Source organism: Bos taurus, chromosome 13 (assembly GCF_002263795.3).
Source record: "Bos taurus isolate L1 Dominette 01449 registration number 42190680 breed Hereford chromosome 13, ARS-UCD2.0, whole genome shotgun sequence".
In the NCBI taxonomy this organism is placed as follows: Eukaryota; Metazoa; Chordata; class Mammalia; order Artiodactyla; family Bovidae; genus Bos; species Bos taurus.
The window spans coordinates 39,728,613-39,741,438 of NC_037340.1; the positions used below are offsets into that span (position 1 = coordinate 39,728,613).

The 12,826-nt window shown below is 46.6% G+C and overlaps 1 protein-coding gene across 1 annotated transcript in view; it reads left to right on the forward strand.

Moving 5' to 3' along the window:
* Positions 1-12,826, forward strand: part of CFAP61 (cilia and flagella associated protein 61) — a 246,527-nt gene that overhangs the window by 99,637 nt on the left and 134,064 nt on the right. The window contains 1 exon segment of the mRNA XM_059892834.1: positions 2,414-2,548. Within this exon segment, the coding sequence (XP_059748817.1) occupies positions 2,414-2,548 (135 nt within the window).

Genomic DNA, 12,826 nt, shown 5'->3' on the forward strand with positions numbered 1-12,826 from the left:
TATGCATATATACATATACTATACATATATGATACATATATGTGATATATATGTTTGACTATATATGGATTTTGACTCTGAATTTCAAATGGCCATACTGAGTTTGGTCCTTTTCACACACTCTAGGGAAAACCCAGAAGACTTTGAATTTCTGAAACCGTCACAACCCACACAATTAATAGAACAATTTGTTTGCTTTTCCATATCAACCAAAGACTGCAAGCTATGGAAAAGTGTCCTAAGGGACGTGAGAATCAAATTATCTGTCACATACATTAGTGAATGCCGAAACGTCCCACCATGTTCTTCAGGCAAAGAATATTCCAGTAGTGAACTCATAGGATAAATCAGTTCAATCCTGAATACTGGTGTGCTATCATGACATTCCAAATTAGCACTATAACATCCCATAAAAGTGATGGACAAAAAGTGGAGATAAGTGATACTGATGCAGCCTTTATGTGGTGAAGCACCTCTATGTCTGCATAGCACTTGTTATGTGTACACACAGAAGCTCTTGCTTCTGTTCTTCCTGCTTCGGTCTCCATCATTGCACTTCTCACTAGCTCACATTCTGTCTTGTGCCGTGAAGCTGGAGCTTTTTTCCTGTTCAGAGCTCGACCTCCAATGCCTAGACGAGTCCCACCTGTGCTCACACACACTCACTGTCCTGCTTGCTCGCAGGCAAGGGCTTCTCAGAGCTGGACTCCCAAGCCATTCTTTCCTGCGAGATGGTCCCTCTGCCACTGAGAATGTCGAGGCAGACTTGAGGGCCGTTGCGAGGCGAACCCCCAGACTAGGTTGAAATTGCCCCATAATCCGTTTGTGGCTCTGCCTGGGGTCTGACACATGTCACTTTTCCTTTTAGTTATCACGGTGAGCTAACAGATTTTTTTTAATGTTCTGAATTATTCAACCGAAAACAATCTAAGGTATATGGGTACATGCACATAACAGTAATTTTACCAACGTATCTTATTTGACAAATGCCTTTTGGAAGAACAGAAGAAATGGGGGAGAAAGAAGGAAAAACATGGGAAAGATTGGTAGCGAATGGAGAATACGCTTGAAAGATGATTTTTTTTTTTCTGATGAAAACACAGCACAACAGTAACATGAATGCCCCAGATTTGAACTCACGAAATGGAAAGTGTAACAGCTTTGCCTGAGAGGCATGGCCCTGCGCAATTGCTTTACACTTCCCATTTGGCCAAGTGCCAGCTTGGTGACCTTCAGGATGTGACATTAAATTCTCAGTTTTTATTCATAGTGGTGCCTGCATGTGCCAGGTTGGTAGAGTCTTTTTGCGTCCATGCTAAAAAAAAAACGGTACCTTGAACTGAACTCGATGGATGTTCACATATTCCCCTCATGGTGTAGAATTAGCACCATGTTATGCACCATTGTGTATATAATGTAGAAACACACTTGGAAAGAGATTTCCTCTCTGTCTACACCTCTGGTTGATTTATACACATCCATTTAAACAAGTGCAAGAAGCAATTCCAAATAGTGCAAATGAGACTCTCCAAATTCTGCTATAAATCCCCAGTTGACAGCAATATAAGTGAACTCTTGACTGACACAGCGAAGACAGTTTTCTCCACAACCTCCTGCCAGAACATGCACTGAAAGCTTGTCCAGGCTTAAAAACAGAGCTTTGGCTGGAGACCCCAAGGTTCTTCTTTTCTGTGTGTAATATCAGGCGGTGAAGTTCAATGGTGAAGGATTTAAAAATCCCTTCTAGAAGCTCCTAAGTTGGGTAACATTACTATCTAAAGCAACCACCTAAAGCATGATTTACTGTAGCCCATTTCAGTAAGCGTAAATCCAGCTCACAATTTAGGATGAATATAAATCAAAATAATCTAATCCAGCCCCTACCTCGCCCTCACCTCTCCAGTTTCATCCTTTGATTTTAAAGCACTCATTTGATCCAGAAAGGTCCAGTTGAAGTAGCAGTGACTTTCACAAACATGAGGGTGTTCGCATCCCTGCCCTGTTGCCCCTCAGATAACATATCTACATGCCTTCTTAAAGCAGCTTGTGCCAAAGACACAAAGGTTACCAGGATGCAGATAACACAGCTTATTAATGGGGTCAAATCAAGCTGATTCATGATCACTGTGGAGAAGAATATCCTCCTGGGGAAAATACTTGTGCTGAAAAATCCCATAAACCAAACCACTTGTTTATCTGTCATTCCCACAGAGATAGTAATGCAATTACTCCCATAATTATCTTCATTAGTGTCAGGCATTATCTACAATTCATTCCTCTGCTCTAAGAGTACGTTTGTTTATTTGCCGGTCTCCCCCTCTTCCCCCCACCTGCCCTCTGGTTGTCAAGTCTGGCATCTGTGCGCTCGGGCTCCCACGCCCTCCCCGCTAAAATAGAGGTTGCTGTCTCCCAGGTCCAGAGCCCCAGGGCCCACTCGCTGACATCCGCCCTCCACTACTTGGTTCCCGTGCGGCCCCGACGACAGATTGTCTATCCCCTGGAAAAGCTTGGCATCAACGCTCCATCAAAAGAGGTCTCCAAGGACGCGGTGGGTAGCCGGCGGCAGCAGGCGGGGCGCGGTGCCAGCGCGGCGGGGCGTGGCAGATGGGGCGGCGCTGCGCGCGAAAAGGGGGCCGGTGGCGGCTCCTTCATCCCCGAGCCCGGGCTGCCCGCGGCCCCTGCCCTCGGGTGGTGCGTCCGCGGAGAGCCCGGAGCAGGGCGCCGAGGGGTCCTTGTGACGCGCCCCCTGCATCTCAGGACCAGTGGGTCTGGCGTCAGCCTCCCAGAATCGTTGTGGGCATAGCCGCCTTGCTGCAAAGCAAACGCCCCTTCCCTCATGCTTTCGTTGCACGATTTGAGACCCGGTATCTTGCTGCATTAGGACTTCGGGGCTGAGTCCGAGCTGGGTTTTGTTCACTCTTTTGCGGGGAGTCAGCGCTGCCCTGGGGGGCCGCGGTGTGGGGGATGGGGGAGGGGGGGGAACGTTAAAATGACAGCCCTGGGCCGCCCTTACTAGCAGAACAAGAGAAGGAACCACACAGAGCCTAGATTTCGCTTTCAGTGGAAGTGTACGTGTAAACAGCCATACACACAGGGCCACCCATGTTCAGGAACTTGGCTGTGACTTAGGCTGACTCACGTGTGAGCCTGTTCTGTTTGTGCACTGCTGCTGCTGCTGCTGCTAAGTCGCTTCAGTCGTGTCCGACTCTGTGCGACCCCATAGACGGCAGCCCACCAGGCTCCCCCGTCCCCGGGCTTCTCCACCCCACTTCTGCGTAAATGAGAAAGACATTTACGCAGAACGTAAATGACGTTTGTCCTCCGTGGGAGAGAAAAAAAGTGCAAAGCTGAAATTCTCCAAACCTTTAGCCAAGGAGCTGCTCATCAGAGCTGCATGTGGTGCTCAAACCAACTGGAGAGAAGCCTGGTGCTGCCCAGAGTGCATCACCACACTGTCCCCAGCTCCTGCTTTACTTTCTGGGGGTGAGGGGGCCACTCCACCAAGACCATCTTAGAGGCAACTGCCGACTGTGACCCAGGCTGCTGTAAGTCCTACATTTATCTCTAAATTGTAAAATTAAACAGAAAATTTTTATTCATTTTCTGATAAGTTCTAAATTTGTTTTTGAGCAGAGACTGAAAACAAATAGCAATCCTTTTGCCCTCTCCCAGTGTTCATCACGGAAAACAGGAAGCATCCACAAGGAGCAGAGCGAATCCTGTGACAGAGAAGAGATTCTCCGGACTAAACCAAGAGACCTGGTCTCCTTTTTTTTTAGTGTACAATCCCTCATAGGCTGGTAGTTTTATGAAGCATGGTTTCCTGAAAGAACGAGGTGAAAGACAGAGGCCAGATTCAAGTCTTATTATTTTGTTACTAGATTCCACAGACCCTGAATTACTCTGTCCTCTTGCTCTAAAGGGCTTCCCAGGTGGCACAGTGGTAAAGAATCCATCTGCCAACGCTGGAGACGTGGGATCGCTCCCTGGGTCGGGAAGACCCCCTGGAGGAGGAAATGGTCATTCACTCCAGTATTCTTAACTGGGAAATTCCGTGGACAGAGGAGCCTGGCGGGCTACAGTCCATGGGGTCAGAAAGAGTCGGACATGAGTGAGCACACAGGCAACCTTGCTCTAAAAGCTTCTGAAGGCAGAGGGGCCCCTGTCTCAGCCCACTCTATGAGCTTCACTGAAAGTCCCGGATCCTCTGCCCTCAGCTGCAACAAGTTTCAACTCTTGGCCAGTTTTGAACTTACTGCATCCCCACCCAATTCCCCTTCCTCCTTTATCATTTTGTAGCAGGTACATAGCACTTCACCCAGGACCACAGGTGTGTCTTTAGGTAGCAGGGCCCCAGCATCACACGCTAGAGAGGAAAGGGCCTAAGCCCATCTGCAGGACCACTGGCTCGGCCACCAGGTGGCCTGTAGGGTGGGGAGACAGGGGGAAAGGACTTTCATAATGAGATCCAAGAGAGTGTGTTGGGGTCAGGGAGAGTGGCTCCATCTCTACCCATCACTGAATCACGGCTTGTCTGACGTCGTGTGATCCCAGGAGAAGGATCCACAGGCGCAAGGTACAGAGATGCTTCTGTGTGAGAGGTGCTGCACATATGCACCCACTGCTGAGATGCACTCGAGTTTGGGTAGACTACACGGCCAGGCCAGGAGTTTCAGCTGGTCCCTGGGGGGCACGAGTGTGTGGCTGGAGGGACAGGGAACAGTTCAGGGCTGCTGACTTGGTGTCGAGGGCAGCGTTCCTGAACCTCCAGCGTCTCCCACCCCTAGGAATCTCCAGAACTGGATGACTTTGAGATGAGCTAGACTCCAGGTGGGGAAAAAAAAGCCAAAGAACACATTCTGTTTCATTAACAACAACCCTATCATAACTTTCCAGGTTTCTACGAGTTGAAATCCTTGCTCACATTTAATAAGCTTTTCTGTGGTTATCTTTGTGTGTGCTGTGCACCACCCCCCTGCCCTGCCCTAGACCCTTGGCTTAGTTCAAGAAATAGCACAGGATGGATTGTTGAATCCCTACTCCAGAAAGTCAGCCATGGTGTGGCTGGTGCTCGGTATCTGCTGCTTTGTGCTGTGTGGTTTATTGTGTTAATGAATTCTGATTTTTTTCCTTTTTAAAAAAAAAATTATTTATCTTTAATTGAAAGATAATGGCTTTACAGTATTGTTGTGGTTTCTGTCAAACATCAAGATGAATCAGCCATAGGTATACAGTGAATTCTGATTTTTTTTTAAGAAGTACTTTACTGCTGCTTGCTGCTGTACTCATTCTCAAGAAGGCTTTAGTAAAGACCTAGATTTAGTCAAAATGTAGAAATCTTGAAGTATGACCAAGGGATTATTGAGAGCATCATCCACATGGAATGAGCTTGGATGCTCAAACATTAAAATGCTATTATGTTAAATTAAATTTAAAAAAGATTGTAGGTGGGTTTAATGTTTTAGGCTGTTTATCTGAGACAAGGTGAGCCAGATGGAAGTTTTTTGGGAGGAATTTCTTTTATAAGATGGTTTTATTTGTTTATTTTTGGCTGTGCTGGGTCTTTGTTGCTGCACATGGGCTTCTCTTTGTGGTGGCTTCTCTTGCTGCAGAGCATAGGCTCTAGAGCACAGGCTCAGTAGTTGTGGCTCACGGAGCTAGTTGCTTCGCGGCATGTGGGATCTTCCCAGACCAGGGATCAAGCCCGTGTCTCCTGCACTGGCAGGCAGATTCTTTACCATTGAACTGCCAGAAGGAAGCCCCTAGAAGGAATGTCTTACAGGGTCCTAAGCACACTGATTTCTTAGCAGAGCAAATAGTATTGCAGCTGCTGAAGCTGACAGATGGCCTTACTAAATCAAGTCCTTTCTGTCCCTTTAAGATCTATGCTCCCCTGTGCACCTGGAGCTTCATTGGGGACTCAGCTTCCTCACAGAGGTTTCTCTCTCTGGGCACTGGCCTCTCATACATTTTATCCCATTTAAGCCATCTCAGACTGACCATCCGTTCCCTAGCTTTCACCTGGGAAGCCAGTCTTCAAGGGAACAGATCACCCCAGGCATGAGTAATGGGATAGAAAGCGTTTCATCTCGGTGGGTTGCCAATTTGACGCTGGCACAAGCCAGCAGTGATTGAAATTCATCATTGCATGGCAGAGAAACACGCCCCCTCCCACCCCGAGGCCAGGTTGCTGCGGCCTGGTCTAGATGAATCGTGTCCCTGCCACCAGACCTGCCCTGTGGTTCGTATCAATTGACAGCCCACCCATGTCAGGTCACAGGAAGGGACCTGGAAAACTCGTGAATGATTTGCATCACACATCACAGGGCTGGGCCCGGAAGATTCATCATGTTGCCAGTCAACCAGTAGATTCGTGGATAAGGGAAGGCTTTTTCCTGACCGTAATCCACATGGCGCGGACTGAGAAGCTCGCTTCTCATCTTGAATTGGCTGTCTTGGCCTGTGCATTTGCATTCTGAGAATTGTTCTGATGGAAATTGTTAATGAAATGAATCAGTGTAGCCCACTTGCATGAGAACCGTGATCAGGGAAATACTCAAAATTTGGTTGAATGAATAACTATATTAATTACAAACTATGGAGCAATTTGACTTACTCTGGGGTGGTTCTCTGTGCAAGCTGACTTGCTTTCCTTCCGGCCTCCCCCTTAGGGATTCAGAGATGACCATGACAGGGTCCCTGCCCTCAGGGAGCTTACAGTCCAGCGTCAGTATTGGGACGCTTCGTGGGACTGCTTCGTGTTTGTGCTCAGTCAGTCGTGTCCAACTCTTTGCAACCCCATGAACTGTAGCCTGCCAGGCTCCTCTGTCCAGGGGGATTCTCCAGGCAAAAATACTGGAGTGGGTTGCCATGCCCTCCTCCAGGGGATCTTCTTGGGGTTAGTTAAACCAGGGATGGGGGAGGGGGCACCAGCCCCAGGGAGCAAGAGAAGAACAGCCCTGCTGGGGTTGGACCTGTTCTGTGGAATCCCTCGGGAGGGGCAGATGTGTCCGAGGCATGCTTTCCTTTCAAAGACCGGGGTTTTAAATGACTCTTACTTGTGATAATAAACACCAGAAAATCTGCTTTGAACTTAAAAAGCTCCTCCCTTTGCTTCGGTACCAAGAGATGCTCCCTGTCATTCACTTCAATCACTTTGGTTCTCTGTGTTGATTTAGAGTATTCTAAATGAATGAGAGTGTCAATCCATCTCCTTTTTTTTTTCTTCCCCAAAACTTTTTGGACCAGATCAATCCATCATCTTTCATATAAAAGAACCATCTCAGGAATCAGACGTTTAGACTAATCAATGCTTGTTTGTGTGTGTGTGTGTGTGTGTGTGTGTGTGTGGTTGTTTATTCGTGACGGTCTGTTTAAATCTGGACTAATGAATTCTTTGAAGCCCCCGTTTTCCCTTTGTCCTTCTACAAAGTAAGTACGACGGTTTGTTTAACCCCCCTTCTCAGAGCAAAGTGCTGGCCCGCCTTTCCTGGTGTGTGAGCTCTCAGGAAGATGTCCGCTCTGGCATTCGGTTACCCTTTGAATCGCCCTTTCATCTGGCTGCTCTTCCCCAGTTCAGCTGTAATTACCATCTGATGGACTGCTGCTGGATACTGTTTCCTTTGCGCATCTGCTGCCCTAGGAAATTGCATTATTCTCCCAGCACCTGCTAGATTTTCCCAGCTTAATTGTTTCCCCAACCCTTCCTTAAACTTGGAAACTTTCACTGCCTGCATTAGGCTTCTTTTGGTTGTACGTGTGTGCCTGTGTGTGTGTGTTTAAATTGACCCTTTAGTATCTCCTTGTTTCTAAAAACGCAAACCCATATTTTTCAGCATCATACATGCACTGATCATTATTAATGGTACCGTTGTGATATTCTCCTGAAATGAAATTAACCCACTTTAAATTATCGCTGTGAATCCAGTTTGCTTTTTCAAGCCACTTCCCAGCCATTTCCTACAGTTACCCAACCTGTGGGAAATGCATTTCCTTTTATTTATGGCAAACTCTTTTCTCCGACATTCTTAGAATAATTTACATAAATGCCTTCATGGGCTCTTTTTTTCCCCTCCTGAACAAAGAATACAAGTTCTGTGGTCATTTCTTTCCAATTCTCTAAACACTATCTACTTTAGGATTGTGCATAGTATGTATGTATCTATCAAAATGACATAAATCAGTGGTTTATTCTCCTTGTTATCAAATTCCTCCCTGTTAGAAAGGTTACAGAGTAATAAACTACAGCTCCTACTGCCATTACTAGCATGCTGTTTCTGAGACTTCCCATGAATTTTCTCATTGAATCCTCATATGAGCAGCACTTGTGAATAGTTATTGCTACTGTCATTCTCAAGGTATTTAAAGAAAAACAGGCCCGCAGAACAGAGAGCTAGTGACTTGTCCAAAGGCTAATTCATTGACAGGGCTTCATGCCCAGGCAGTTAGATACCAAAAACTCAGACCATTATGTATTCTCTCTTAGCTAAACATTAAAGTACTGATGTCATGGTTTATTGTCGGAAAAGCAAACCACAGAAAAGGAAGATGGCTTGATAAGAAACCTTTTGGAGTCTCCCAGATCTTTGGCACTAGTCTTGTAATCAAAAGGTGACTCACAGATAATTGGCTTTCCCCAGAACAGCTGGATTTTCCTCTTGGCTGAGCCATCCAGCCTCACGTTTGATCCTGTGCCAGCCAGACCCTGGCTGGGCTGGGAGCAGATGCAGGGGTCCAGGTTAGAGCCCAGGGGTCAGTTTTTGGACAGCAGCTGATCCTGGCTATCTGCACATCTCTCTCTGTTGTGTCCAATTTGTTGTTATAAACCTTTCAAAATTATAGTGGCAGCCACAGGAAAGGTGAAAAAAAAATAATCCTGTACATGGGTCACAGTATCCATTTTTCAAGATTCACTTCCTTTCTGTGTTTGGCTTCATTAGAAAGTGCTCAGGTAATGCCCAGGATGAGCACTGGAGGTTCCCTCGGGAGGTGGGGCTTGGACAGGGTGAGCACTGATGGGCCTGCCTGTAGAAACTGGGCTGCAGTAGAAGCAGAAGGAGGCTTCACAGTGTGATGAGAAAAGGTGAAAAGTAAAGTTACTTCTCCATCTCTCAGTATTGTCAGGGAGTATATCTTATCATTTTCTAGGATAGATATTGTAAGAGAGTCGACCTCTCTCTCCCTTCCTCTCCTCTTTCCCCCTCTCCCGTCTTTCTAATAGCTTTATCGAGATATGAATCACCTGCCATACAATTCGTCCATTAAAACAGCAAGTTATTGGTTCTTGGTACATTGACAGAGTTGGGCAACCATCACCATCTAATTTTAGAATATTTTTTTCACCTCCCCCTGCAAAAAGTAACCCATTAGTAGTCACTCCCTATATCCCCACCCCCCAGCCCTCGGCAGCTACTATTTTACTTTCTTGTTTCTATGAATCTGCCTTTTCTGGGCACTTCATTTAACAGAATTACACAATATGTGGCATTTGTGTCTGTCTTTTTTTCATTGAGCATCTTCTCAAGGTTCAATGGTTTTGCAGTATGTATCGATATTCAAATCATTTTTATAGCTGAGTAATATTCTGTTACGTGGACATACTCCGTTTTGTCTGTCCATTCACCAAATGATGGACATTTGAGTCATCGCCACTGTTTGGCTACTATGAGTAATGACACTATGAACATTTGCACACAGGTTTCTATGTGGATGTGTGTTTCATTTCTCTTGGGTGTTGCACCTAGGATTAGAATTGCTTGGTCACATGGTAACCCTAGATTTAACATTTTGCTGCTGCTGCTGCTGCTAAGTCACTTCAGTCGTGTCCGACTCTGTGTGACCCCATAGACGGCAGCCCACCAGGCTCCCCCGTCCCTGGGATTCTCCAAGCAAGAACACTGGAGTGGGTTGCCATTTCCTTCTCCAATGCATGAAAGTGAAAAGTGAAAGTGAAGTCGCTCAGTCGTGTCCGACACCTAGTGACCCCATGGACTGAAGCCTACCAGGCTCCTCTGTCCATGGGATTTGCCAGGCAAGAGTATTGGAGTGGGTTGCCATTAACATTTTGAGGAACTTCCAAACTGTTTTCCCAAGTAATGGCACCATTTTGCACTCTCATTCTTTTTTTTTTTTTAGATTTTTAAAAAAATATTTATTTTTATTTATTTAGCACTCGGTCTTAGTTGCAGCATGTGGGATCTAGTTCCCTAACCAGGGATCAAACACGGGTCCCCACATTAGGAGTGCAGAGTCTTAGCCATTGGACCATCAGGGAAGTCCCTGTTCTCTCATTCTTAGATCAGACCCAGCACCCCTACTCATAAGTGGTGAGCTGCTGGCCAGCTCAAGGCCATGGATAGGCCATGACCTTGACTGTTCCTTCAGTTGCAGGAGCGGAGTGTCCCCACTGCTTTGGGAAAGTGCCATACATGTGCTTGGTGGTATGCTGCCAATCTAAGCTTCAGGGTTAGGGTTAGGGTTAGGGTTAGGGTTAGGGTTAGGTAATAATCAAAACTCAAATTCCATTTTCATCCAAAGATTAGAGTTTATTCCTTCCTTCCTCTGCGTCCTCCCACTCCACCCCTCCACTGAAACCTGTAACTGGTGAAGGAGGGTTGGGAGCCTCCTCGCTCCTTCTAAGTCACCATGCCCTCCAGTGACTGAGCATCTATTTAGTTTATTAGTATTTAGCTTTTTGGGGGGGAAAAAAAGCCTATTCATTTCTTATTCTTATTTAGCTATGTTTCCAGTCCTTCTGGAATGGGGACCAAGGTGGGGAGGAACAGTTAGGGCAATAGGTGTGTGTCAGAAGGTAACTCCTGCCCTGTGTGCCTGACACCTCTTCTCAAGGGTCCAATTCTTCAGAGATCCCTGTCCCTCTGCTCGGGACTGCATCCCATAATTCAGGGACACACCCTCCAACTCTGCAGCCCGAGTCGGGGTTGCCCTGGAGATGGTCCTACGGCAAGGACCTCTGATAAGAGCTCAGGCTGTCTGGTCAGCACATGTGGCCAGCACCTTCCCTCTCGGTCGCCCAGTCACTGGCCGGCCTGTTGATGTCATCAGCATCCTTGGGTGGGAACCACACACCACTGCACCATGTCCACTAGCCGTGGGGACTCACTCGAGAGCCTGAGGCTCCCAAACCCTTGTCTTGTAACTTAAAGGATGAGGCACCCCTGCCCCTCCTCCTGGGGCTGGAGTGGCGTGCGCCCCAGAGCACATCAACAGTTCTCATTGAGGAAATTTCCAGAAAAATCCCCTTCTCTCCATTCTTCCGATGCTTTTGTGTCTTGGTTGTGAATGAGGGGTTTAAAAGTCACTTAACCAGTGCTTGCCCACCTGCTTCCACATTTCCACGAGTGCAGCTCCGGTGGAACGCAGCAGCCTTTGTCTTCCCGCCTCACGTGTCCTTTGTGACATCCACTTCTCCAGGCCGGGCAGCTGCCAGGTTAGGTGCTGGGACGCAGGGATGCCAGACCCGGGAGCCAGCACTGCTGCGTATAGCTAGGTCCCTAATGTCCTCTCCAAATGTCTGTCATTATAAACAAGGCCACCACGCCCATCCTTGTTATTTCTGAGTACATTCATCGTGATTTTATTTCCATAAATTCCTAGCAATGATTCTCTAGGTCAAAGGTAAAGCTACTATGTCTTTGAACAAAAAGCAAGCCGATTTAGGATCTGAGAAAGCAAGCTTGCGATTCCCTACTTTAAAAGATGATTTCTCCTTGCAGTGTGTAAACTGCTGGCGTGAGGGACTCTCTCTTTTATTGTAAGATGTAGATTTTAAAATTTTTTTCTTTTCCATTATGGTTTATCACAGGATAGTGAGTATAGTTCCCTGTGCTGTACAGTAGGCCCTTGTTGTTTATCCATTCTCCACATAATTGTTTGTTAGCTGCTAATCCCAAACTCCTACTTCATCCCTCCCCAACCCTTCCCTCTCGGCTGTTCTCCGTGCATGTGCGTCTGTTTCTGTTTCATAGGTAGGTTCATTTTTCCCATATTTTCATTTCCACACATAGGTGATGTCATATGTTATCTGTCTTCCTCTGACTTTACTGACAAAGGTCCATCTAGTCAAAGCTATGGTTTTTCCAGTAGTCATGTATGGACGAGAGTTGGACTATAAAGAAAGCTAAGTGCCAAAGAATTTATGCTTTTGAACTGTGGTGTTGGAGAAGACTCTTGAGAGTTCCTTGGACAGCAAGGAGATCAAACCAGTCAATCCTGAAAGAAATCAGTCCTGAATATTCATTGGAAGGACTGATGCTGAAACTGAAGCTCCAATACTTTGACCACCTAATGTGAAGAGCCAACTCATTGGAAAAGATGCAGATGCTGGGAAAGACTGAAGGCAGACGGACAAGAGGGCAACAGAGGATGAGATGGTTGGATGGCATCACTGACTTGATGGACATGAGTTTGAGCAAGCTCCGAGAGTTGGTGATGGACAGGGAAGCCCGGCATGCTGCATTCCATGGGGTCACAAAGAGTTGGACACGACTGAGCCACTGAACTGAACTGATTTGTCTTTCTCTGTCTGACTGACTTTGCTTAGTATGACAGTCTCTTGAGTCCATCCACATAGCTGCGTATGGCATTATTTTATTCTTTTTTATGGCTGAGTAATATTCTGTTATATATATGTACCGCAGTGAGATGTAGATTCTTAAGCAGATAATCAGGTCTGCAAATAGCCAGCAGCCTTCCATTTCCCCATTAGCCTCTAACTCAGCTGAATCTCTGCTTGGAGCCTTCATTCCACCTGCTAGGAGGACAAGGAACCTCCACCAACTCCAGGCACATTTAGCCATTTAACATT